This window comes from Electrophorus electricus, chromosome 5, assembly GCF_041902795.1.
Source record: "Electrophorus electricus isolate QZ-2024a chromosome 5, ASM4190279v1, whole genome shotgun sequence".
NCBI lineage: Eukaryota > Metazoa > Chordata > Actinopteri > Gymnotiformes > Gymnotidae > Electrophorus > Electrophorus electricus.
In genome coordinates this window covers 22,683,548-22,709,178 of record NC_137501.1, presented here as the reverse complement: position 1 = coordinate 22,709,178, position 25,631 = coordinate 22,683,548, and the positions used below count along the sequence as shown (strand labels likewise).

Below are 25,631 nucleotides of genomic sequence, written 5' to 3'. Positions count from 1 at the left end.
ATGCAGGCTACACCAATTCTGGACAACTTGGGCTCAATGGTGTGATGCATTATCAAGCTGGAATATCTCCTCAGTGTGGGGGTATCACTGTAAGTAACTCTTCTTTGTAAGTTTTAAAATAAAAGCAAAACCTTATTCTATGTTTTATATTAAGACTTTTATACATTTTAAACAGAATCTTATAAAACACTCTGCTACAGCCATAAAGCTGCACTCACATAGTAAACAATAATGAGATTACTAGCATTATCTCAAATGGTTTGTGAAGAGCTATTGAAAGCCAAAGCAGACTTCCATCCATCCATTCATCTATCTACCTATCTATCTATTGAAAAAAGAGAGTTTTTGTTCTTTCAGATGATCAATGATTTGGAGAAAATGTGAAGAGTCTTTAACAGATGTGGATAATCATTTAAACAGGTTGAACGCTGTCATGAGGAAACTGGGATATAAGTTCTATTAGTCTTCTCACTAAAATTCATAAGGAAAACAATGCTGGACACCCTTCAAGATCTGCTTATTTCTGAGTAATAGAAATGATATCTGTGCAGAATCTGGGAGGTGTCCTGTTGAAATAGACTGTAACTGTGGAGTGATGTAAAACCTGTCCTGCCTCTAAAAGATGGTATCAGGTTGCATGATTTCCTGCCACCTTTTGCTTTGATGACAACTTTGTATACTCTTGGCATTCTCTCGATCAGCTTCACGAGATAGCCGTCTGGAATGGTTTTCAATTAACATGTGTTTGGTAGATTCAGTTTATCAGTTGGTTTGTTGAAATTTATTTTATTAATTTCTCTTTCACAAGTATATATGAAAGGTGTCCAGGAGGACTTGGAAAATTGATATTTATATAAATCAAGGTTTCCGTTAACACCAATAACGTGGATAGAGAATCTTTATGAAAATGAGCCTTAAACGCTTAATAAAGTCTTAAGTGTCATTAATGGACTTAAATGTATTAGCAGCAGGCATAATAAGCACAAATTGTAGGCCTTTGTATAGTACAGTTTGCTGTTGAGAAGTCACTGGCACCGTTGAGAGCTTTCTTGTCATTTAAACAGGCAGGAGGATGAATCTGGTATTACTTTTGTTTTTGTCATTTTTAGCAAAGCCAAATTCTTGTTTTTAGAACAAGTCACGACTGAAAAATATTGGATTCCTTTTGGCATTAAACACTGGTATTTAAAAAGTAGGTTAGGGTCAGAATTGTTTGTGCATTTTATATTGAGTGTTCTTAGATTTATGGATTCTTTGAATGTAGCTGCTAGCTGCCTCATACATTTCCTTCTGCATTTATATTCAGAGGGTTGCACTAACCTGTAGCTGTGGTTGTTATTTTTGTTTGGATTAAAGCTGAGTTGGTAACTATTTAATGCTCCCTGCCAACACCCAGTCATTAGATATAAGATTATGAAACATTTGATTATTTTAAAAATTCTATTTATCAATGGCTTATAATTATTAAGGCAAGTACTTTTGTCCTTTTCACAAATGGTCTGTAATGAAATATAAATCAGACAATATGTGCAATGTGGGAAACTGAATGAAGATGCATGTAAAACTCAATGTTATCTGGACTGTAGTGTTTGAGTATAGGAGGGAAAACCTTGTTTGGATCAGTTGCCCTCTTGTATTTTGCATGTTGAGTACTTTGCAGACATCGTGTTCCCTAGAGAACAAAGGAGGGTTAATAGACAAGTCATCTTGGTAGTGAATGCTACAGGTGTTAAGATCATTAACTCACTGAAGGCTCAGGGCATTTTCTATGTTTTTGCATATTTTCCTAAATTCACTTTAAAAGTTCTTAATTACAGTATGATACTCATATGAGATTCATCATTAGAGTTTATTTATTTCTATTCACAAAAGTAAACTACCTGAAAACAAGTTATATATCAGGGAAGAAAAAATCCATTGATGGAATAACCTGGTTGTTCAGTATATTCAGATAGTCAGCTGACCTCATTCTTTGGGCACATAACATTGCTGAGCCTAAACCTAACCAACTGCAGCAACCCCAGATCATAGCACTGCCCCGACAGGCTTGCACAGTAGGCACTAGGCATGATGGGTCCATCACTTCAGCTGCCTCTCTTCTTACCTTGATGCACCCATCACTCTGGAACAGGGTAAATCTGCACACATCAGACCACATGACCGTCTTCCATTGCTCCGCAGTCCAATCTTTATGCTCCCTAGCAAATTGTAGCTGTTTTTGCCGGTTAGCCTCACTGACAAGTGGTTTTCTTAAGGCTACAGAGCTGTTTAGTCCCAATCCCTTGAGTTCCCTTCACATTGTGTGTGTGGAAATGCTCTTATTTTCACTATTAAACATATCCCTGAGTTCTACTCTTGTTGTTCTACGATTTGATTTCACCACACATTTAAGTGATCGCCGATCACGATCATTCAAGATTTTTTTCCGACCACATTCCTTCCTCGAAGATGATGTTTCTTCACTGTCCTTCCAGTTTTTAATAATGCGTTGGACAGTTTTTTTTACCCGATTTTAGTAGTTTCAGCAATCTCCTTAGATGTTTTCTCTGAAACAGAATATATATATATATATATATATATATATATATATATATATATATATATATATATATATATATATATATATATATATTCTGACTTATTTATGAAGAAGGACCAAGAAACCTTATGAGTCTTGGAGTTATGATGCAGTCATAGGTACAGGAAACTATTTCATTCAGTTACTGTTTGGCAAGTTCCTCATTTGGTTGCATCACAATAGGGTTGCCATTATTTAGGAGTTCCATATGTTTTGTTATAGCCCAGACACAGGCAGACACAGAAGTTGTAGATTCACAGGATTTTGTAGATTAAGATGGTTCCGAGTTCCACTGATGAGATGAGCTTTGATGAGAAGCTGAGAAGAGGAGAGCGAGTGGAGATGGTGGTGGATATTTATGAGACTGCAGATGCTGTTAGAGATCATGACCCCAACAAAGAGGACATGAATACAAAGAAGAACGCACAAACCCAACAAATAGGTATGTTGGCACTTTTCTTTGAGAGATTCTTTATCTGAGAACTTTATATTAATTAATTAAAACCAGAATATTTCCACGTTTTTTTAGAGAGATAATGTATCTCACTTAATTTCAGTGTGGTAATGCAGTGTAAACAAATGTATTGATTATGAATAATGAGTGTGTAGATGTCATGCTCAAAGACCAGACCATATCCCATTTCCCATTTCTTCCATGTTTTTCCTGTCTTGTGTGTTATTTTGGTTTCAGTCCTTAGTTTCGTTTTCTCCACCCCTCGTTTGGTTTTCCACACCTGTCATTGCTTTCACCTGCTCCTCAATTCTAGCCTTGTTAAGTTCATGTATTTAAACCCTGTTCCTGCGTCTCATATTTGTTGGTCATTGTCTATACCTATGCCATTGCCTGACTCTGCCTTGTTTGCGGCTGGTCACATTGTACTTGTTCTCTCCGTCCCAAGTTGCTCACTCTGTTTACCCTCGTCTTTCTCCTGTTGTTTAGTTATCTCTCTTGTTTAGTTCCTATGTGCTTTTCTATCTGTACTCCAGTTTACATTGCCCTCTGTGTCTACATTGCCCTCCCAGTTATACATTGCTTTCCTGAGCCGTAGTCGCCAGTCTTTGTCTAGTCTCATTCCTCATCAAAGCATATTTCCCTGTGATGACTTCTCACTATACGAGGTGACACTGAATGGAGCAGACGCTATAGACTGGCTGCAGTGTGTCTGGGGCTGCTGTGTGTTCTCCTGCTGGCTGCAAACACAGTGCTGTGGGTCAAGTTCACTGCAGATATAAACCAGTTACAGACCAGTAACCACAACTTGACTAGCGAAATAAACCAGTTATGGACCACTTACAGCAATGTGACTGTAATGAAAGAACAATTACTGGGGGAGAGAAATGGACTCCAGAAAGAACTTTCAATACATGGTAAGAGAATAACTATGAACATTAAAGACCCTGGACAAAGAACATATCCATGTGAGAATGTCATATCTACAGTAGGCAAAATAAGTATTTGCTCAGCCTAAGCTATTTATTATGTTTTGAAAAAGATGTTTTATACACTTGATTTCCATTATTAAAATGAGTGATGTTATGTTCTGCCTAACACTCAGCAAGTTAATCCTATATAACAAGAACACTGAATGACTTCTAAAGATTCCTTTAAATATATGACAGCATAACACAAATAAGTAAATGACAATGCAATCTAAATTCTAACCATTGTTGACAGGTCAAATATCTCAGGAATCGGAAGCCTTCATAACACTCATTTACTATGATTTACTACATTTGTGGGTGTGTTTGTGTGTCTGTCTGTGAAAATGCTCTGCACAAGGATGGAATTATTTCAACTTCAGTATTTACTACATCACTATTGAGAAGAAATTCTGGAGTAACAGCAGAAATGACTGCAAGCAAAGAGGAGCAGACCTAGTGGTCATAAAGAGTAGAGAGGAACAGGTGAGGTGTGTGTGTGTGTGTGTGTTTGTGTGTGTGTGTGTGTGTGTGTGTGTGTGTGTGTGTGTGTGTGTGTGTGTGTGTGTGTGTGTGTGTGTGTGTTTGTGTGTGTGTATGTGTGTAAAAATTCTCCACTTCACAGGAATTCATCAGTAAAACATTTTCCCAAACTGAAGCTTGGATTGGTTTGACTGACAAAGACAACGAGGGATCCTGGAAATGGGTGGACGGCACAGCACTGACCACTGGGTAAGATTGAACTGATTTAAGAGCTCACTGATCCTTAGAGATAAGTCTGTCCACTTGGGCAGGCATCTTATTAACACACCTGGGTAGATATTTCCAGTGATATAATACCTCTGATATACTTGAATGTAAAAACACCTATACATCCAAAGTGCATAGTCAAGGTAACTTAATAGTCATTGGTAAAATTGTACAAAAATACATAAAGAATTTTTGGTCTTTGGATCAAGTAAGACCAAAAATCTATTTTCCAGCTGTTTCAAAAACAGAATTTCAGTCATTGTTACTGAAATTACATGTGATAAAATTTTGAAACATGGTAAATTGTGCCCTCTGCTGGCAGAAACTGACTTTCATACTTGACCTCCTCCTCATAAATTATTCAAGGATTTAAAGGCCACTACAATTGCAACAATAACTGTAGCATTTGGCAGGGAATTAGGCTGTCCAACTATGTCTACTACTATATGTCTACTATTATGGGCACTGACAGCACCCTCCCAGACAGAATTCATTCTATACACATTATGAGCAGTGACACTATCATTAAACTTCTGGGTTTTAGTGAGTCAAACCTTCAGGTAACCCATTCTTTAGTTTTTAAGACTCTGTAGTAACTCCAGCAGACATCAGGGGTGTTCTACCAAAGGTACTGAAACGTGTGCTTCACAGTTAGCTGGCGTGCACCCCCCCCCCCCCACCTTCAATAGATCACTCACCCACGTGATCATTCCTCATTGTTTTATACACTCCATTATTATTCCAGCCCCAAAAAAGCCAGAGTGACCTGCCTTAATGATTAACTACCAGTGGTATTAATGATGGTAGATAGGAAATGCCTGGAAAAAACTATTGCATGGAAACATTGCTAAGATCGTGCACAGGAGTCCGTTGACCCCCTGCAGTTCACCTCTGACCCATACCGGTCTGTCAACGACACCGTGTGCTCCATTCTGCCCTTGAACACCTGGACAAAAGGAAAATGTGTGTAATAGCTTTTCATATAATATGTGTCTGTGTGCACATGTTTTTTTCTGGATTACAGCTTGGCGTCAATACAGTTGGGAACTCCAAACTGGTTAGGAACTAGCTGATCTTGGTATTCCCAGTTCCACTGGGATCCTGTACTTTCTAACATCACAGGTAGTAAGAGTTGGAAGTAGAGTTTCTGCTCAATTAATGATCAGCACCATTACTCATCAGGGTTGCTGTCTGTCCTCTAAATAATTTTCACTCTGTACACATAACTGTACATCTCTTCATAATAATAACCTGATTAAATTTGAGGATGACGTCACTGTCCTGGGCTCGATCTATCAAAACGACACCTAGAGTGAAACCTGATTCCATATGGAAGGAGAATGTCTTGGATTTGAAAGATCACTAAAACAAAAGCGCTAATCCTGGATCTTAGGAGGAAATCATCTCCACTCAAGCCTGTTTTCATCAGTGGTATTGAAGGGGAGCAACTGATCCTACAAGTCAATCTTGATTCAACAACCAGTTAGGACCATCACTACACTGTGCTTGTGTCAGTATAAGAACAAGATGGGTCTGGTTACGTTTTTAGCAACAAGGTGTTTCAATCTTTTTTTTTTATTTTTTATTGAAGCACGATATAGTCATAATATAATTGTTGTGATACAAGCTATCCTAGCCATTATTCATAGTGACCTGTCTCCTGTAATCATAATGTCTCTGATTTGAACTCTGGTCATGCAGTCATTTGATCTTGGTCTAAGTCTGCAGCTCCAGGTGTGAATTTCAGAGGGCATGTTTATGCACTGTGTGCTTTCAGGTTCTGGTGGCAGGGTGAGCCCAATGACTATGGAAGAAATGAAGACTGTGCTATAACTGGATACAGGATTGCTGCTGACAATGTATCAACCTGGGCTGATTATTTCTGTGACTTCCCTGTGGTTGGAATCTGTGAGAAAATGTTAAACTGAATTACAAAAACTAAGTTGAAGTTTCAGTATACAAAACCTTCTTAATTCATGAAAATGTGTTTTACGTATCCTGTTATTGAACTTTAGATTAGTCAAGCATATGTGTTTTAATGAGTGCAGTTGCTCTGAAAGTGGTTTTGAACATCACTAATATATGTCTGTAGTCTCTGCTACAAAATCTACCTTTTCACACAATACTATCAATACTTATATCATAAGTGATAATCTCAGCTATATTTAAACTATATTTAGCTATATTAAATCCTTATCTCCTCATTGTGATTGTATGTCCTATATTGATTATTATATTAATGTCTGTTTTACTTCTGTGTTTATGCTATTTATGTTTTTCAGATAGAGATTTTAATTATATTGTTGACAGTGACAAAGGCATTATAAAAACAAAACAATTTATTGTTGTTGCTGCTGTTTCTGTTGAATGGTAAAATATTTTAACAAACATAATAAAACATGGTCAACCTAGTTCAAAAACATTTTGAAAAGCTTTGGCTCAGTGCTGCAACTCTACGAGCATGTGTAATGATGGAGCAAAAAATTCTGAATTTAAGTCATTGTTACCTAAATTGAATGAGCTCAGTATTTTAAACATGTAGTAAACTGCTGGTCGAAATGGAATTCCATACTTAAGCTGCTCCTCATTAATTATTAGCTGTATTGGACTTGGTCAGTACCTCCTCTTTACTTACCCCAGGCATGTCCAAAGCAGATCTAGGCTCTCCCTGCTCTGTAAAGCCTTGTCCAATGCTTCAGCTACATATTAAACTCTTCAGGTGTTGATTCAATTGTGTTACAGCATTAAACTTTACATTTACTGCAGAACAACCTACTGCAGCACCTTTACAAATATCTGAGAAACAGTGAGTTACTAAACAAATATGCATCATGAACACACATCACTATGTAATCTCAAATGCCAACAGAACGTGGTGTTGGTGTGAAGTCGTCATAAGAAAGTTATAGAATCCATCCAATCAGAAGCCTTGGCTGAGCAGGGAAGCCTGTTACAAATACCAGAATCCACAGCACCTTCCTGCTATGATGTCAAGCAACCACTTACAGCTGTGTTGAGTCTGCCTCACAAGACTTTTTACTGTGGCATTTGCTTTCTCAGAGGAGTGACACTTCTGGTAGGTTTAGGTAAATTCTACCACATGTATGAAGCCTGTCAATGTTAAAACTCAAGTTATTGGTATTAAAGTGTCATAAGAGATGAAGAACTAAGAATCACCATTTTCAGTTTTAACAAACAACTCATTAAGACAACATTTGCAAAAATAGAAAAAAAGACTAAATGAACAGGGGAAATGGGGTAAGGTAACAGTACAAAAATTGTTGTTTTTTTCATTCTACATTGATAATGTTCACTCAAGCAGACTAGCATAACTATATAAAGTAATGCTTTATATAAAGTAGCCAGGTTATCTGTTTGCCTGGCTATTTATGTAGGCTTTGTTGGTCTAAATGCACTATTTGCATGACTTCAAGACACCTGACATAAGTAGTATTTTAATTTTGGCTTATTAACCACATCCCTAGGAGTTCTGCTCCTGTTTGCTGAGCTAATCTGTGAGGTTGTGTCACTTGGCTACAATATCTCGGTCCTGCGTCCAAGGTCTATGTCATTCCTCAATCAACATGTCTGTGGTGAGAAGGAATGACAGACTTTGTAGACTTTGAATGTATGAGTTCTATGATAGTTCAGTCCATGAATGAGGGAAACTGGACTTAAATGGTTGCTGATAGTTTTTTTCACTCTCTCTGACACATTCATAAAGCAACAAAATATTTGTTATCGTATACTTGATTGACAACCTTAATCTCACTATTTTATTATTGTGTTTAAATTTTATTTTTTTTAATCAATTTGGTTCCTTAATTCTTCCCAAATTTCAGTTGTATTATTAAGTATTATTGTATTATTTCACTTTAAATAGAAATTAAAGATGCAGACTCAAGACTTAATTGATGAGAATAGCAGGTCCTGTGTTTATTTGGAGCTCAATATAACATACAAATGAGGCATAGTCTGGCATATGTCCCAGTCCCAGGAGGGCATGATCTTTATACACTTTCTTCAAGGACAGTTACGTAACTGTCCTTGAAGAAAGTGTATAAAGATCATGCACTCCTTTTTTTCATGCCTTCCTTTTTTTTTACATAGTACTTTTCAGGATTTCCCCCATTATGTCAATATCATGTATTATTTAACATATGCAAATTGATATTCAATACTTATACCAGATAGAGTTTAGTACAATTATGTCCAACCGTGAAAAAACCTTTGCAAAAACAAAGACATACCTTATTGAGGTGCGTAACAAAATGCAGGTGTACTGAGTAATAGGCTAACAAGTGGGTGTGGCTACAAACAAGGGAATTAACATGAATACATGAGGTAAATGACATAACACAAACACTTGTGGGGGGGGGGGTGAGCAATGTGAGTCAGGATGTGGGTATGGAATTTCCTTAAATAAAAAAATCAACACATATATGTCTGACTCATACTTGAACCCCATTACACTTCAGTGGTTTTGATAAATTGTGACAACTCTGTCCAAGCAAGCAGGTAATTTCGTGGGCAAGACACAACGCATATATCACCAACATCAGAGTTAAGATAAGTGACAGTTAGTTGGGACCCTGCTGCACTACAATAGCACCTTTATTAAACTCAGAAGAAATATCGAACATTTTTGCTTTAAGGTTGACTTGCTGAAACTTTGGTTGGGCACTGATCCTCTTGTGTATGGCCTGTGGTAGAAGTGATGCCTGATATGAACAGATGTAAGGATAGTGAGAAACTCTCAGTGAGGAAAAAGAAGGCAAAACAAGCTGTGAAGAGAAAAAAAAGTATTGTGGAGAAATAAATATGATTCTATTGTGTATAATGGGTATAACCAATGTACCATATGGCTTTGATTTTGTTTTAATCTCCTCCCTGTCTCCCCATCCTTCATAGTTTGCACTTGTGTCTTGATTTTGCCTAATCCACCTATTTAAAATGTACCTATTATGGTACATTGGGCTTATTCTATAACATATTTATGACTAGTGTGCTTTAGCAACAACACTAAAAAGCACTTTTCTCACAGATCCACATTTGTTTTTCAGAACATGCATTGTCATTCCATCCCTTCTTGTTGGTTTGCTCAACACAGTCCTCATTGTTATCTATGTCGTTTGGTTCATTCTCTTTCCAGTACCTGAAACCCAGAGAATCAGAATCAGGCTCTGATCAAATGTTTTGATCAAATGCTCAGTCTTCACTTTTACACCATCATCTCATTCCTTTAACCAATGTGTACTGACATTGAAAGATTGAACATAAGTAGTTTTATCTTACAAACAACATTTTTACAATATAAACTGATGGTAATAAATTAGGATATTTTCGCTCACTGATGACAAATGAGAAGGACAAGTTCTAATGAGAAAGGAAAGATAATTTTGGTTAAAAATAAAACACAGAATTACTCGGTAGTGAATTCTGTGCCATCCACCCATTTCCATTCTCCTTCCTTTTCTGTGTCAGTCAGACCAATCCAAGCTTTACTGTTGCCCACCATTTTAACCGTGAATTCCTGTAAATGTGGTTGCAAAGTATGAAAAATCAGATGAACAGATGCTCTCTCTCTCTCTCTCTCTCTCTCTCTCTCTCTCTCTCTCTCTGTGTCTCACAATCTCTCTCTCACCTGTTCCTCTCTGCTGTTTATGATCACCAGGTCTGCTCCTCTGTTGTTGCAGTCCTGTCTACCCTCACTCCATGTTTTCATCTCAAGAGATATGTAATACAATTTGGATCTGAAGTAAAACCATCCCTGTTGGCCATATAAATCTGTTTAAACAAAAGATTTAAGAAAATAATTAAGAAAATAATTGAGAAGAAAAAATCTCAGTAGATTTCCATGAAACTATACTTATATTTTGTATTTAAATTTGTGTTAACTGAATAAATGATTACATTTTAAAATAAGGTTTTTAAAATTTAAGGTATGAGTTTATATTAATATCTTTTATAGAAATGACCTATTATCAATCAAATCCGACCAAATCAAATACCTATTTACAAGCCTGAGTATTCTTCTTAAGAAGCATAATAATTGCAATGGAAATTCATTGGCATGAAATGGAAAAGAATCAAAAAGAGGAAGACCTAACGCATAAACATGAATATAGGTCCAAGGATTTAAAGCAACCAAGAGAAGTACTAAATGCTGGAATAAAATTGCGATCTGTGTATGTGTAGCCTAGGTTTAGATATTTTCCCCATATAAGCTACATCATTAACACAATGAATGGCTAAATATTAAACATTTGTTTCATATGTTTTATAATATGTTTTTATAATAAGCTTCTAACATGTATAAAATTTATAATACACTAAGAGTTTTTAGGTTTTAATGTCTTCATAATAATTGTTATTTAGTTGTAAGCCTAGCAGTGTAAATAATAATAGAAAAAAACCCCAAACATTTAACATCAGCAGGATATAGTGGCTTACATTAACTAATAAGGACTAACAAGACACAACAGAAACCAATAAATGTCAGGGCACTAAACAAGGAGGTTTTAGAAAACAGAACCAAGGCAAAACCAGAAACAGAATCCAAAAGAAATGACAGATGTAGGTATCGCTCTGGGAACCATGACACCGGGAGGAGGAAACTATAACAATAATACAATACATTAAGAGTTTGTAGGTTTTACTTTACTGTCTTCATAATTATTATTTAGTTGCAATCTTAACAGAGTAAAGAATAAATTAAAAAAATATCAGCAGCACGACAGAGTGGCTGAAGTAGGATCCTAGAAACCACAGTCCAGGAACATGTCAAGGATCCACACAGATCTGGATATGTTGATAGAGGTTCAAATGTATTTATATTGCACATTTCATACTCAATTCAAAGTGTTCTGCACTCAAAGTCCCAGAATTTTGTTGTTTTTCAGGTGGTTAAAAGCTGACTTTGTTGGCTCTAATATGGCTGTTAAACCCTAACCCTGCATCAATTAAGACTCCATGGCTTTTCACTTGTGTTTTAGCATTTAAAGCTTTAGAACTGAGAAAAGCACTATCCTTCCCTTTTGTCCTTTCTACTAAATTGTTATTTAACTGGTGGAAATGAAGGTGAAACCAGGTATCAATAAGCCGTGCAGTCATTAGGAGTACAGGTGATGTAAATGTGGGTGTCATCAGCATAAATCTGAGTTTCATCGCCATAGCTGTGATAAGCAATTTTGTTGTCCTGCATGATTAGTCAGACCATGTAAAAGTTAAAAAGATGTGGGCCAAGAATTGATCCTTATAGGATCCCACATCTCAGGGGCGTTCACTCTGATTTATACCTGCCAAGTGAAACAAAATAGTCCCTGCCATCTAGATACAATTTGAACTAATTTGGAATTGTTCCAAGAAGTCCTGCCCAGTTTTCCAGCCTGTGTACATGAATATTATGGTCAACTACCAATGGCAGCACTAAGAGCCAATTACACCAGAGCTATTATTATTGTGTTTAGGTGGAAGTCATTTAGAATCTATACTTTAGGAGTTTCTGTAGTGTGGTCAGAATTCTGATTGTAATGAATTACAATCGAAATGGGCCTGTAATTAAGAGCAGTGGGATCTAGATTGTTCTTTTTAGGAGAACAACTGCATTCTTCAGTAAATCTTGGAAGATGCCTGAGTTTAATGACCCATTTGCAATTTGCAGAAGAAGGCTTTTTTTCAGAAACTCTGCCGGTAGGGAGTCAAGCAGCAGAATTAAGGCTTTAAGTTTAGCAGTTGCTGAAGTAAGATATTAGAACTAAATTATTTCTGTGGCATGAAGGGAACAGTTTCATTTAGTGGCTTTGAGATCTCCATGCCTTGGCTGCTGTTCGTTATTTTTTTCTATGAAAAAAAGCTAATTTAGTGACTTATGCGCCCTGAACTGGTCAAAATGAATAACTGTAGTAAATTTTGTTAATCTGTCAACAGTGGCAAATACAGTGTGGGACTTATTGTTTTTATTAATGACATCTGTAATGTAAGCATAGGTAGCCTATTTAAATGTCTAAATTATAATCTTGAAGGCATTGTTTGTATATCATAGTGAATCTGGAGGCTACTTTTTCTGTTTGCCTTCAGCTTTTCTGCATGTTTCTATTTTTAAGGGTTTTTACTTTGTGTTTATTTTTAGTGTTTCTGCTTATTTTTTTCAAGCATCTATAAACAAATTGATCCCTAGTGTTGTTGTTCAAGTGCCTCTTTTTGATATAGATAGGATTTCTTTTTACTATATTAAAATAAAAATACAGTTTATATATCAAATAAAATGCAGAAGTGGTTAAATAGGACCAGAGCTTAACAATGATTGAAAAGTATTACTAGAAAGATTAATACTAATACTAAAACTAATAGAATTAATAGTAAGAATCTTGATAATAATGAAACGTCTTATGTACATGTTGTGAGATCCCAAAAGTGTTGAATACAGCAAGACATTATTTTGCTGTTTTGTGTTAGAATCACCAGTTATTAAGAAGCTAGTAAAGTGTTTGGAGATGGCAGACAGCAGTTCAGAAATGTCATCAATAAAATTAGCACAATATTTTCGAGGTCTATAAATAGTTAATAACTGTATTTGATGTGCCTATTTAAGTACCAAATCCAAATTTGTTTAGAATCAGTTTTTTGTTTCTACAAATCAAAGTAAGCAGAGAGCACAACTGTGGTTTATTGAGGATAAAAAATACAGATCTGTGCCTGAGCAAATTAGGCATGTCCGGTACTATTGTGACAGCGAATACCATATCTAATACAATATCAAATACTATATCAAATGCAATAAATCTTCTTTGTGAATTGACTGTCCCCTGTTTTTTTTCTAAATCACCTTCATATAAAGTAAAACATTCTAAGTATCACAGTCTGATAACTTCACTATGGCATCAACTCTTGAATGACAAAGCCACAAGAGGGCACCAGTGTAATTCCAGAAGGACTGTGTGGGAGAACATACTATGTCTATGAATAACAAAGCCACACTCTTTACTCAAATGTGTGGTTGAAGAACCAAGTTTTTGTATAATTACATTGAGGAAACATATTTAGTTTAACTGTTAAAAGTTAACCTACTGTACTGCTCTAAAACTTCCAACAGTCTGCCATTAATATACCACATTTAATTAAAAAATATCAAACCATTACTTTAATGAATCTGCACAGTCGTTTGACTTTCATCTCGCCACTTTACTGTACTTTCATCTCGCCACTTTACTGCATACAGCATAATACAATAACTTTGGTAGAATATTACCAGTGTTTCAGAGCAAAGGCATTAACACAAATTAGTCATGTCGGGGGGGGGGTTCGTGGGTTACTGTCACACAGCCCTCTGGCCCCATACCACGCTACAATTCCCAGAATCCCCAGGGGACTTCTACAATCAGCCATCAACTAACCCTACAGCTGTCTCGCATTCAGTCTCCCCTAGAATACTAATTGTTTTTCACCTGTTTGTTGCTGTCCTATCTATAAAAACTGTGTCCTTCAGTTCACTTTGATGTATTGCCTCTGTTATATTGGTGTGTACTATTTATAGCCACTATACACTGCATTTACTGAACTCTGTCCATCAATTCAATATCTGAATTTTTAAAGTTACCCCTGCAAGAGCATTGCAATATGACTATTTGCTTTTACAAAGGCATGTTATTAATGTGTGTGGTTCTGGTTCAGTTACTGACTAAGTTTTCACTCACCTATAGCAGCCAGCTTGTTCTGACAGCAGTTATCCTTTAACTGCTCATTTTGGTTTGTAACATTGTTCAATCTGGTCTGTAACTGGTTTCTCTCTGCAGTGAACTTTACCCACAGCACTGTGATGGCAGCCAGCAGGAGAACACAGAGCAGCCCCAGACACACTGCAGTCAGTCTGTGGCATGTGCTCCCTGCAGTATTGGTTCCTGAAGCTAGAAGATATTTCTAAGAATTAAAATCAGTGTTTCACATGATAAAACACATGTGAAACTCATGTGTATACAGTGTGTACTTGATATAGATATCACTGTAAAATATTTAAAGTGTTTTTAAATATCAATTGTTCAGATGCTAAACTAAGTTGCAAAGTGATCATGAACCAAACACTGTAGAATTGAATCATACAAGTAATTGTGTATTGAATTTGTAAAGGAATGTGAACACAATACTTTGCATTCTAGAACAGATGTTAGGCTACACTGAAAGGTTAGATTGAAAAACTGAAAATATTAAATACATTTTGGGAAGGTAAATTCTACTCACATGTTTGCCAGTTTTGCTAATATAAAAGTACATTTGCCCTGAGAACCAACACATCCGTATGGATACTGTAAGTGTAGAGAAAATTCTGACATCATAGGCATATAATTTAATTTAATATGAGGTAACCTTAGATATTTTAAAATGTGGTTTACTGAAAAGAGAGAGAGAACAAGCGTATGTTGTACCTATTTTTGCAGGTTTCTCGGTACTTCTGGTCTTGTGAGCATCCATGTTGTCCTCATTGACATAAACGTCTTCATATGAGTACTCACTGGCTTCCGAATAAGACCTGTTGCCTGCAGCAACTTCTGAATTGGCATATAAATTGCTTCTCATTTCCATTCTGATTACTTTTAAATATTTTTTAAATGACCAAATTATCAAAGTGCACAGAACTTATAGAGAGAGACTGACTGAAATAAAGCTTCCCAAGTGAGGATCAGTGCTTTATTCTGAATACCTACTTCCTTATTTATTCATTTTCCTTCCCCGTTTTCTAGATCACTAAGTTGGTGAGTTGTAGCTGACAAACCGCAGACACTTTAAACAGGGATAACCCGAGAGTGGAAGCCATACTGCATATGGCCTGTGTAAAGAAAAAAAAATCCTGTACAATAGGCTGAGGCATGAGGTGTAAACTGTGTCTGGGACAAAAAGATACCATTTGTTAGTGCTCTCAGAGGGTCAAACATTAGGTCAGATGTGGGCTAAATCACATTATAGGGAAATGTCTAACACCAACAAGCCAAAGCAAATTCTTACTACTGCCAAATACTGCTCAATAATTTGAATACTGCGAAACAGTCCTGAATGATTCTGATTTGGAAACTCTGACCCAAGACCCTGTACTTCTCTTCCTAATAGCTCTTCTCTCTTCAGATTCTCCATGCAGAGAGATATATTGATTCTTCTTAGAGATATGGTGCTTGGCCTTTATTGTAACCTATGTACAAAATATGTACAAAATTTCATGACCTTTCATAACCAGTCAATAACACATCATGATAAGACACAGTTACTGGTGACAACCAAGTGGTGGTACTGTCTGTAAAGGAAGTGACTTAGAAGAATTGTCATAACTACCAGTGGTCCACAATACACTTATGGTGAGTCTGTCTACTAGGGGTTTCAAAATCCTTTGCAATGTCATGTAAAAACCAACAACTTTATCTTGAGTTTGGGGGCAGCGGTTTCTGTATTTTGACATCACAAATGGAAGGATCTTGGTAAAGAGGAGACAGGAAATATGACATTGCATGTAGAAATCACAAGATCTACTCTCAGTTTTACTGTAGGGATAATCCATATATTAATACTGTAAGATGTTTCCTTTCTTACACAAACCACTTCATTACAATTTATTCCACTGAGCACATCCAGTAGATTGTCTGATTATTGAGGAAAGGGCCATTTTCCATCCTAGTACAACAACCCTTGCCTCACTTCAGTAATTGTATTTGGGGATTGAACTCTGGTGCTTTCTCCACCGCATAAAGGGCAAAATAGCAATTATATCATCACCGTGTTTCCAAAATCAGGTATAAATGCTTGATCTTTATTTTTGATCTCATTGCTGTTGAAACAGTGGTTTCTCCCTCTTGCCTTATTGATCTCAGTTCCTGTTTTTCACTTCATGTTAGACAAACCATTCTAAGCACTCTGAGCTCACTTGCCAGTAGACAGTCAATGGATCTTCAAAATGTCAATACAATTATTTACAATAATTAACTAATATTAAGTAAACCTGTAACTTCAGTAGTTAAGTAATGCATTTAATACCATGAACATCTGAAGTACCTCATTAATAATGGTTAAGCAATGTTAAACATGTAACAACTCAGTTGTTGTCTTTCATTAACTTCAGTGATACTGAATGTATGAAAAAACAGGATAAATACAATTACAGCAGTTGAAAAGATAAATTAGCTAAAGGAAATAAAAGGGATAATGTCTGAAATTTCAACAACATTAAAAGAACTAAACAAACATACCTTTAAACAAATATACCTTTGCATTGGGGTCCAGTTATTCACAATCAACACATCACCTCCTCAAGCAGTGTGGCAGCCTGAAGATTATCAGCATCTGGTGGGTCCAAAGTTATGCCCAGGCTATGGACAGCTTCAGATGGTGATATCAGGGTGTTCTTGAAGGAAACTATGAAGTCATGGTAAGGGTTGGGAGTACCTGGTATGTAGAGAAGCTCAGTTTTGTTGGGGTTTAGCTTCAAGCGTTGGGCTGTCATGCATGACGCAATATCAGTCAAGCATGCTTTGCATTGTGTGCAGATTTCTTTTACAAAAGGCCAGAAGATTTCTCCCTGCATTGTGTGCAGATTTGAAAGGACACAGACACTCAGGAGCAGGCAGAAAACATTTTTCAAGAATAAATTTGTAGATTTTTTTTCTCAGCTGGGGAACCCGACCTTCTGATATGTTATTAGGGGCACCCAGATGAGCCACTGGTCGATGCGGCAAAGTCCGGGCACCTCCCTGAACATTGTTTGTAAACATCCCACTCTAAGTGTATTTCAATTCATATGTCATATACATTTTTTGGACACCCTATAAAACAGATGATTTTTGTTGTTTCTGATGATCTATGGGGCCACTGCTCCAATATGTCATCCATGAGGCCTCATACATCCCACCCATGAAGTCTTGTGACCCTATGTGGTCCTGTTCCTGAAATGGTAACCCTAACCCTAGATGTGTATGTTTTAGGGCCCTAAACTGAAGCCGTGAAACATAAGAACCCCAAGAGAGTTTGAAGTCTCTAGGTTAAAAGATTGGCATAAGATGAACCCTAACATATGCTCTTAGAGTCAATGCATATGAATAGGAGAGGTCACATTAACATTTCATGGCCCTAAACTGCAGCTGTAAAACATAGAAACCCAGCCTTCAGATATGTTATTCAGAGCATCTGTATGAGTCACCAGTCGAAGGTGTGAAGTCTGGGCACCTCTCTAAACACTGTTTGTAAACATCCCACTCCAAGCATATTTCCATTCAAAAGCCATGTACTTGTTTTTGACACCCTTTAGAAAGGTCAGATTGATCCAAAAATTCATTACGTTTATCATGGACAACCCATGAGACAGTGTGTGAAAGGAGTATACCCTATTGTGTTGTTTTCTATTACAAAAGCCCTGAAGATTTCTACATGCACTGTGTGCAGATTTGAAAGGAGACAGACACAAAGGAGCAGGCAGAAAACATTTTTCAAGAATACATTTGTTGATTTTTTTTCTAGACTCGGGAAGGGCATAGTAACCCGACTTTCTGATATGTTATTCAGGGCACCCGGATGAGCCAACATTCAATGCAGCAAAGTCTGTGCCTCGCCCTAAACACTGTTTGTAAAGATCCCACTCCAAGCATATTTCCATTCATATGTCATATACGTGTTTTGGACACCAGTTGATTTTTGTTGTTTTTGATCACATAGGGGGCCACTGCCCCAATATGTCATCCAAGAGACATCCTACATCCCACCCATGAAATGTCGTGATCCTATGTGGTCCTGTTCCTGAAATGATAACCCTAACCCTTGATGTGTATGTTTTAGGTCTCTAAACACCAGTGGTGTAACATAGGAGCCCCAAACTCACTAGCTAGATACTAGATCTAAGAGATGAAGTATCCCAAGTTTGAAGTGTCTATGTTAAAAGCTGGGCATAGGCTGACCCCCAACATGTGCACTTATACTTTCTGACAGTCCCACCTCAAGTATATTTGAATTATGTCAAATATATTGCATGTGGGATCCCAATTGAAGTTTATTTTCATTGTGTCAAATATCCTGCATGTGGGATGGTGTCAAATACTAGTATATTTTAATGGTGCCAAATATATTGCACGTGGGATCCCAACTGAAGTCTGTTTTTGTTGTGTCAAATATACTGCACCTGGGATGTTCCAAGGTCTCCAAAATAGACTTGAACTCTGAATTTGTTGGAGATATGTTGAAACTAACACCGCCACTGCCTAAATCTGGGTCCCCCTTACTAAGGTTATGACTTAAAGATCAGTAGTATGGCCTTAGACAAAGACAGAAATAGATTATTGGTAAATCATAATAAATCAAATATATTGCAGATGGGATGAAAATCACAATTCAATTAAATTTAATTGGAAAATATACCATTCGTGGCACGGTGTCAAGAAAAGCTGTGAGGAGAGCCCTATTAAAAGTTATATTTGTTGTAAAATAATTTATGTATGTGTGTTGTTACATGTAAACTTGTTCACTTGTGTGTTGTGTGTTTGAACTTGTTCACTTCTGTTTTTATACACTTTCTACATTTTACATGTGCATTTGTATATGATTGATAATATATTAATAAACCTTTGAAATTTAGTGACAGTGAGTTGTTGCAGATTTCCATCTATTCACTACCAAACTACTAATTATCCAGGTAATTATCACAATTCAAGTACATTTTGCTTATGTCAGTCATACTCCAAATAAATAAATACATAGTTGTGGTAACTTGGCAGTGCTGGGGCATGAACTTAAAAGCATCTAACTAGAAGGAGAATATCAGCTAACATCTGGAAGCTGAAATATCTATCACTGAAACTCTTTTTGAAAAATGGGCATGGACATTGTAGGGCCCCTTGAAAATGGCAGGACAGGGACAAATTCATACTGGTGAAATGGGATATCCAGAGGCATTTCCTTCAGTGAATGTAAACACAAGACAGGTGGCTAATGCTCTGTTTCAGATTTTCTTTGGGGTGGTAATAGCACAAGAAAACTTTTCCTTTGGTCATCTCATCTGATATAATTTTGATTTAATATTTACTTCTAAAAATAAAGTTTATTGACATTGACAATGAAGGCATGTTTAAAGATAAAATCACTTTGAATCAATGTCAATACTTTATACAATCAAGAGAACTTAACATGAGACAATAGGGCTTATAAATAAAATAAAAACATTTTGCTGCTTTTTGCACAGTAATAATTCAACTTCAAGACACATGTTGTCCAAATGCTGCTGTTCACCATCATTCAGTTAGCAGATTCAGATAAAAACTCCTTTCTCACAGATAGAAGCAAACTTGTGGGTACAAGGATAGTCAGCCCAGTTCAACACAATATGAGACCCATAGTCAGCTATGACACAATGCTCATTTGGGTTATTGGGTTCCCCAGATCTCCAGTAGCTGAAAGAAACAATCAGATTAACATATTTCTTAGAGTAATCAAGAGCGAGAGTCAGTAACTACATCTTGGGGAGAGTTCAGTTCAGTGGTCTCCTACCCAGTGGTCAGTGTTGTGCCATCCACCCATTTCCAAGTTCCCTGTTTTTCGACATCAGTCAAGCCAATCCAAATAGAAATTCTGCTGATAACTTTACTGATGAACTCCTGTCATTGTTGTAACACAGTATTATAGAAATTCAAAATAGAGTCCCCCCTCCACCCCCCCCAATCACCTGTTCCTCTCTGCTGTTTATGATCACCAGGTCTGCTCCTCTATCTCTGCAGTCCTGTCTGCTCTCACTCCAGGTCTTCTTCTCAGGAGAGATGTTGTAAAGACTGGATTTGAAGTACCTCCATCCCTGCTCAATGGCCTTATCTGATGATGCAGATTGAACACACAAAATGAGTCAGAGCCAATGCAATTTTCCAGTAGAGATGTAATACATACTGGAGCTGAAGCATGTCCAGCCCGATTTCTATTTCTATTTTAATTTCTGAGAACAATTCTTAAAAAAAAGGCCCACATTTGTAAACATTTGTAAGCACTGTGATGTGGTACTGCCTGATATTCAGGACTGTGCAAAAAATCTTATGTAATGGTGTGCTCCCCTACTCACACATCATGCAGTACGGCCTGCCGCGTGCTGCAAGAGTCGTCTTTGTCAACTGTTTCTACGGGGACTGCACTCTTATTTGTAAGCATGCCCCCTTGTTAACGCTGTCATTTGTAACACCTACACCTTGTTCTTTGTGCCATTTACATATGTATTTATACGCTTGTGTTAGTAATACCCTTTGTCGGTCATTGTTAGTGTTCATGCTTCACTTATCATACTCACTGTTCATGTTTCTGTAACTATTTATTGTTTATATCATGTTCCTTTGGTTTGTTACTTGTGAGTGCCATTAATGTTTGTTTATCTGTGTATAGTTTCATATTAATAAGAAGCTTCTGCATCCTGGTCCTTGCCCTGCGATACGCGAGCCGCAACATCTTAGTCTTGTATATTTTGCTAGTTAAACACTATACAATACATAACTAAGCATTATTGCAATAAAATGTAGCAAGAATGATGTGTTGTTTGTCATGTAAAATATAGGTAGCTAGATACTTCCAGCCTCCAATGGTGCCCAAATGAAAAATCTTGTAAAAATCTTGTAAAATCTTTTAGAATGATAATCACATGGACACACCTGCTGTCTATACATGTACACACACAGGAAGAGCAGCACAGAGCCTCACCACCAAAAATGTTAAATTATTTGGACAGAACAAAGCAAAAGAAGCTTGGTGCCATTGTAACATGTTTTAAGCAAATCAGCATTTACTACCCATATAAAAAGCTTTAGACACTATTTTCTTTGGTTCTTAAGACTTTTACACAGTATTGTAATGACCTGCAAATGTTCACTCACCCACTTCAGAAAGCTTTCTTTGGAGTCCTTCTCTTTCTTTATTTAGCTGGTCTCTCTCTACAGTCAGGTTGTTGTACCTGCTCTGTAGCTGGTCTCTCTCTGCAGTCTGGTCATTGTACCTGCTCTGTAGCTGGTCTCTCTCTGCAGTCAGGTTGTTGTACCTGCTCTGTAGCTGGTTACTCTCTGTAGTTAGGTTGTTGTAATCAATCTGTAACTGGTCTCTCTCTGTAGTAAACCTGACCCACAGCACTGTAATGGCAGCTAGCAGGAGAGCACACAGCAGGCCCAGACACACTGCAGCTGGTCTGTAGCATGTGCTCCCTGCAGTGTTGGTTCCTGAAGCTGAAAGATAAATTGTAATTTTAAGAATTAAAAAAATACATAGCAGTGTTTCATATGCTAAACTGAGAGGAGCAGCGAAGGCTTCAGCAACAGTGTGTAAGTGTGTGGGACATGTAAAGCTTGAGTAACTCTATATTCAAATTTGAACAAAAGTAATATGATTGCTGGTATCTGTTAGTAACACATATGTAAAGTGTCCCTAAACTGCACGGATGTCAATCTTCTAATTATTCATAGAACTGAAGAGATGGGTACGTTAGAGGGGTTTTTTGGTCTACTAAGGGAGAGATTTTCAAGGTCAAGACCGCCAAAATCTCCTGCCATCACTGACCATCTCCATACTCCATCACCCATCATTACAACTGCCCAGCCAGTTCCAGTCCTCAGCGCGAGAGACGGTGTCAAGTATGTTCCAGTCTCCAGCACGAGAGACGCCGCCTGTTCCGAGCCTGTTCCAATCTCCGGCGCGAGAGACCCCACCAAGCCTGATCTGGTCCCTTCCTCCAGCGCAAGAGAGATGCTGTCAAGCGTGATCCAGTCCCTGCCTCCGGTGCGACAGACACTGCCCATCCTGGTCCTAAGCCTGTTCCAGTCCCTGACACAAGAGACGCTGCCAAGCCTGATCTGGTCCCCGCCTGCGGCGTGAGAGATGCCACCTGTCCTGAGCCTGTTCAAGTCTCCGGTGCGAGAGACACCACCCATCCTGATCCTGAGCCTGTTCCCGGTGTGAGAGATGCCGCCAAGCCTGATCCGGTTCCTGCTCCCGGCGCGAAAGAGGCCACCCATCCCGAGCCTGTTCCAGTCTCCAGCATGAGAGACAACAAGGACACCCAGCCAGATCCGGTCCCTGGCGCAAGAGATGACTCCATCAGTTCAGTTCCCATTCCAGTCCCCAGCGCAAGAGACGTTGCTCTTCCAGACCCACGAGAGACGCTGCCCGTCCGGTTCCCAACAGTTGCCGGATGCCACCAGTCCTGTTCTTGTTCCAAGCTTAGTGATGGCTGCCTGGCTTGTTCCCGGCCTAGTGGTGGCTGCCTGACCTGTTCTCGTCGCCGAAGAGTTCTCTCAACCTGTTCCTGTGTCCCGTGTTAAGTATTTGCCTGCAGGTGTGCCCCTGCACCTTGCTGCAGTGCTGCTGACCAGCGCAGCTGCCCTCTGGACCCACCGCTGCTGAATGCTGCAGCCACACCTCCAGACACGCTGCCAGCCGCCGCAGCCGCGCCTGCAGACCCGCTGGTGACTGCTGCGCCTCCGGACCCGCTGCTACTGCCTGGCGCAGCCACGTCTCTGGAACTGCCTTTGCTGAAGGCTGCAGCCGCACCTTCGGACAGGCCACCGGCCATGCCACTGGCCACCGCTGTCACACCCGCAGACCTGCCGGTGACTGCTGCGCTCCCGGACCTCACTGCAGTGCCGCTGACCGGTGCAGCCACCCTCCAGACCCACCGCTGCTGAAGGCTGCAGCCGCACCCCCGGGCCTGCCTGTTCCTGGAATAAAAGAAGCCACTCCGCAACTCCCCATGGCTCATGCCAGACCCGTCCCTGGGGTTTCTATTATTCACTCTCCTGTGCCCAAGACTCCTTTGGTGGCCCCTCTGCTCCCAGAGACTGCTGTGCCAACCCCAAGTTCGGCCCCGGTGACTCCTTCGTCTATGTCCCCAGTTCAGGTTTTGCCAGCTCTTTTGCCTATGTTTATCCTCATAACTGTCCAAGTGTCTGTGACTGTTTATGTAAACTCCCTGAGATCTGTGACCCTGCCTTGTGGCATTAGTGTTACCCTGCCTGTTCCTGTCTCTGTAGCCATGGCTTTTATACATTTTGTTCCTGTACCTGTAGCTGTTGTAATCCAAATCATCTCCCCAGTCTTTGCCTCTGCAACTGTCCCCATTCCTGCAGCTATGCCTGAGTCTAACAGTTCTCCTCTTCTTTCCTCTCTTGTCTCTGTGCCCAGATCCAGTCCTGCATGTGTTTCCTGTCCCACTCCTTTGTCCCATCATGCCCCATGTTTGGTTACCCATTCTGCCCCTACCCCTGTGTCTGTCATTGGCCTTGTCCCTGATCTTGTACCTCCCCCTGGACCTCTTTTGACTTCTCTGCCTTCTCCTGTTGCCCCAGTTTCTTTGTCTTCTTTGGGGTCTATTGGTTCTTTATCTGTTCCTTTGTCTCATCTAGGTCCTGTCCCTGATCCTCTTCTAGCCTGTTTGGTTCCTGTTAATGTTCTGTGTCCTTCTCTTCCTGCTCCTGGTTTCTTCTCCAATTTGGCTAGTTCTGCACTTCAGGAGTTGCGCATTAAGTGGGGGGGGGGGGGGGTACCATCACGTCCGCAGACCTGAGCATCCCTCATTGTCATAGCAACTGAATCAATTCCAGGTTTTCATTCATCTCTATGGTTCCCTGTCTCCTCCCCTTAGTCTCCAGTTGTTCTAAGTTTGTCCCTAATTGTAGTCCTATGTAAACCCTGTTCCTATGTCTCTTGGTTGCTGGTCATTGTTTCGGTCATTACATTTGTGGTTCTGTAAGATCTGTGTTTGGTTAGCTCTCGGTGTTTCCCAGCTCGTAGGTGTTTAGTTAGCTCTCTGTGTTTCCTTGCATATATGTGTTTAGTTAGTTCTTGGTTTTCCTCGTCCTTATGTGTTTAGTTAGATATTGTTAGTACTATCACTCTGTTTCTTGTCTACACTGTCTTACCCGTTAGTGCTATCTGTCCTTAGGTTCTGTTGGTGGTTTGTTTGTTTGTTATTAAACCTATTATTTATTTATTGTCAAGTTTGTTATGGCGGCTCCTATTAGTTCCTTGTTACATAACATCCAGCGTGTCAGCACCTTGTCACCTCTCCGATGTTACATAAGCATGTTTTTTAAGTATGAAAAACATTGTCCTGAATTCCAATTAAAAAAAATAATTACATGGAAAGATATCTCAAAGATACAGATATATTAAAGTAATATACAGAGCATCCTAGATGTGTAGTTTGTTACATAAATAAAATACATAAATATGAAAGAGAGAGAAAGCTTATGAGTATACTGGCCTGAGCTCTCAGTTTTTTTGTGAGCCTCCAGTTCATCGTTCATGTCTTCATATGAATTCTCATTGTCTTCCGAATCAAACCTTTTGTGTTCAGTCATTTCTGAATTTGCATATATATTTTCAGTAATTTCCATTCTTCTCTCACAATGAAGTCTAAATCAGGTGAAGCTCAAATGACTTTCGATGGTCAAACAGAGAAAAGTGGATAACTGAAATAACGCCCTCTATATATGTGTGTTGACGCCTGATTCTCATTTCCTGCTTTAATAATGTTGCTTCATGGGCTTCTGCACGTCACAAAATATATGACATTATCTTCTGAACCTGGTACATGAAGTGATAATTCAAAGAGCATGTGACCTGTGCAAGCTCCAAAAAACAAAAAGAAAGCTTGATTTGATATTGGAGTCAGATGCATGTGTGCGGCATAAATGGGACCTAAATGTGTTTTTGTTTGTTTGTTTTGTTTTTCATTATATTTTCTGTTATACAAGTCTTATGCAGATGTACCCCAGAAGTTGTTTGACTTCTCCCAGCTCACAGTGGCTGTGTAGCTGTGGGTGAGCTGGTATGTTCTTGGAGACTCTCCCCTGTGTAACAGTGCATGCCAAGAGTCACATCTTCCAGTTTCTTTGCAAATTCTTAG

General features: G+C 38.6%; 2 protein-coding genes across 2 annotated transcripts; one reads left to right on the top strand and one right to left on the bottom strand.

Moving 5' to 3' along the window:
- The first annotated feature begins 2,794 nt into the window (after positions 1-2,794).
- LOC113589649 (C-type lectin domain family 4 member E-like) lies at positions 2,795-7,087 on the top strand. The gene is made up of 5 exons (XM_027029405.3): positions 2,795-3,020; positions 3,698-3,946; positions 4,359-4,483; positions 4,623-4,729; positions 6,525-7,087. The coding sequence occupies exons 1-5, from the start codon at positions 2,855-2,857 to the stop codon at positions 6,673-6,675; spliced, it is 798 nt and encodes a 265-aa protein (XP_026885206.2). The 5' UTR covers positions 2,795-2,854; the 3' UTR covers positions 6,676-7,087.
- Positions 7,088-8,668: 1,581 nt separating this feature from the next.
- On the bottom strand, positions 8,669-25,214 carry LOC113589650 (uncharacterized). Its single transcript, XM_027029406.3, has 10 exons — positions 24,987-25,214; positions 21,613-21,954; positions 20,430-20,572; positions 20,255-20,361; positions 20,024-20,157; positions 15,169-15,378; positions 14,443-14,652; positions 10,392-10,534; positions 10,174-10,280; positions 8,669-9,902 (listed from the first exon to the last, which is right to left on the bottom strand). Exons 1-10 carry the CDS (start codon positions 25,117-25,119, stop codon positions 9,770-9,772), a joined length of 1,662 nt encoding a protein of 553 aa, XP_026885207.3. The 5' UTR covers positions 25,120-25,214; the 3' UTR covers positions 8,669-9,769.
- Between the last annotated feature and the right edge of the window lie 417 nt (positions 25,215-25,631).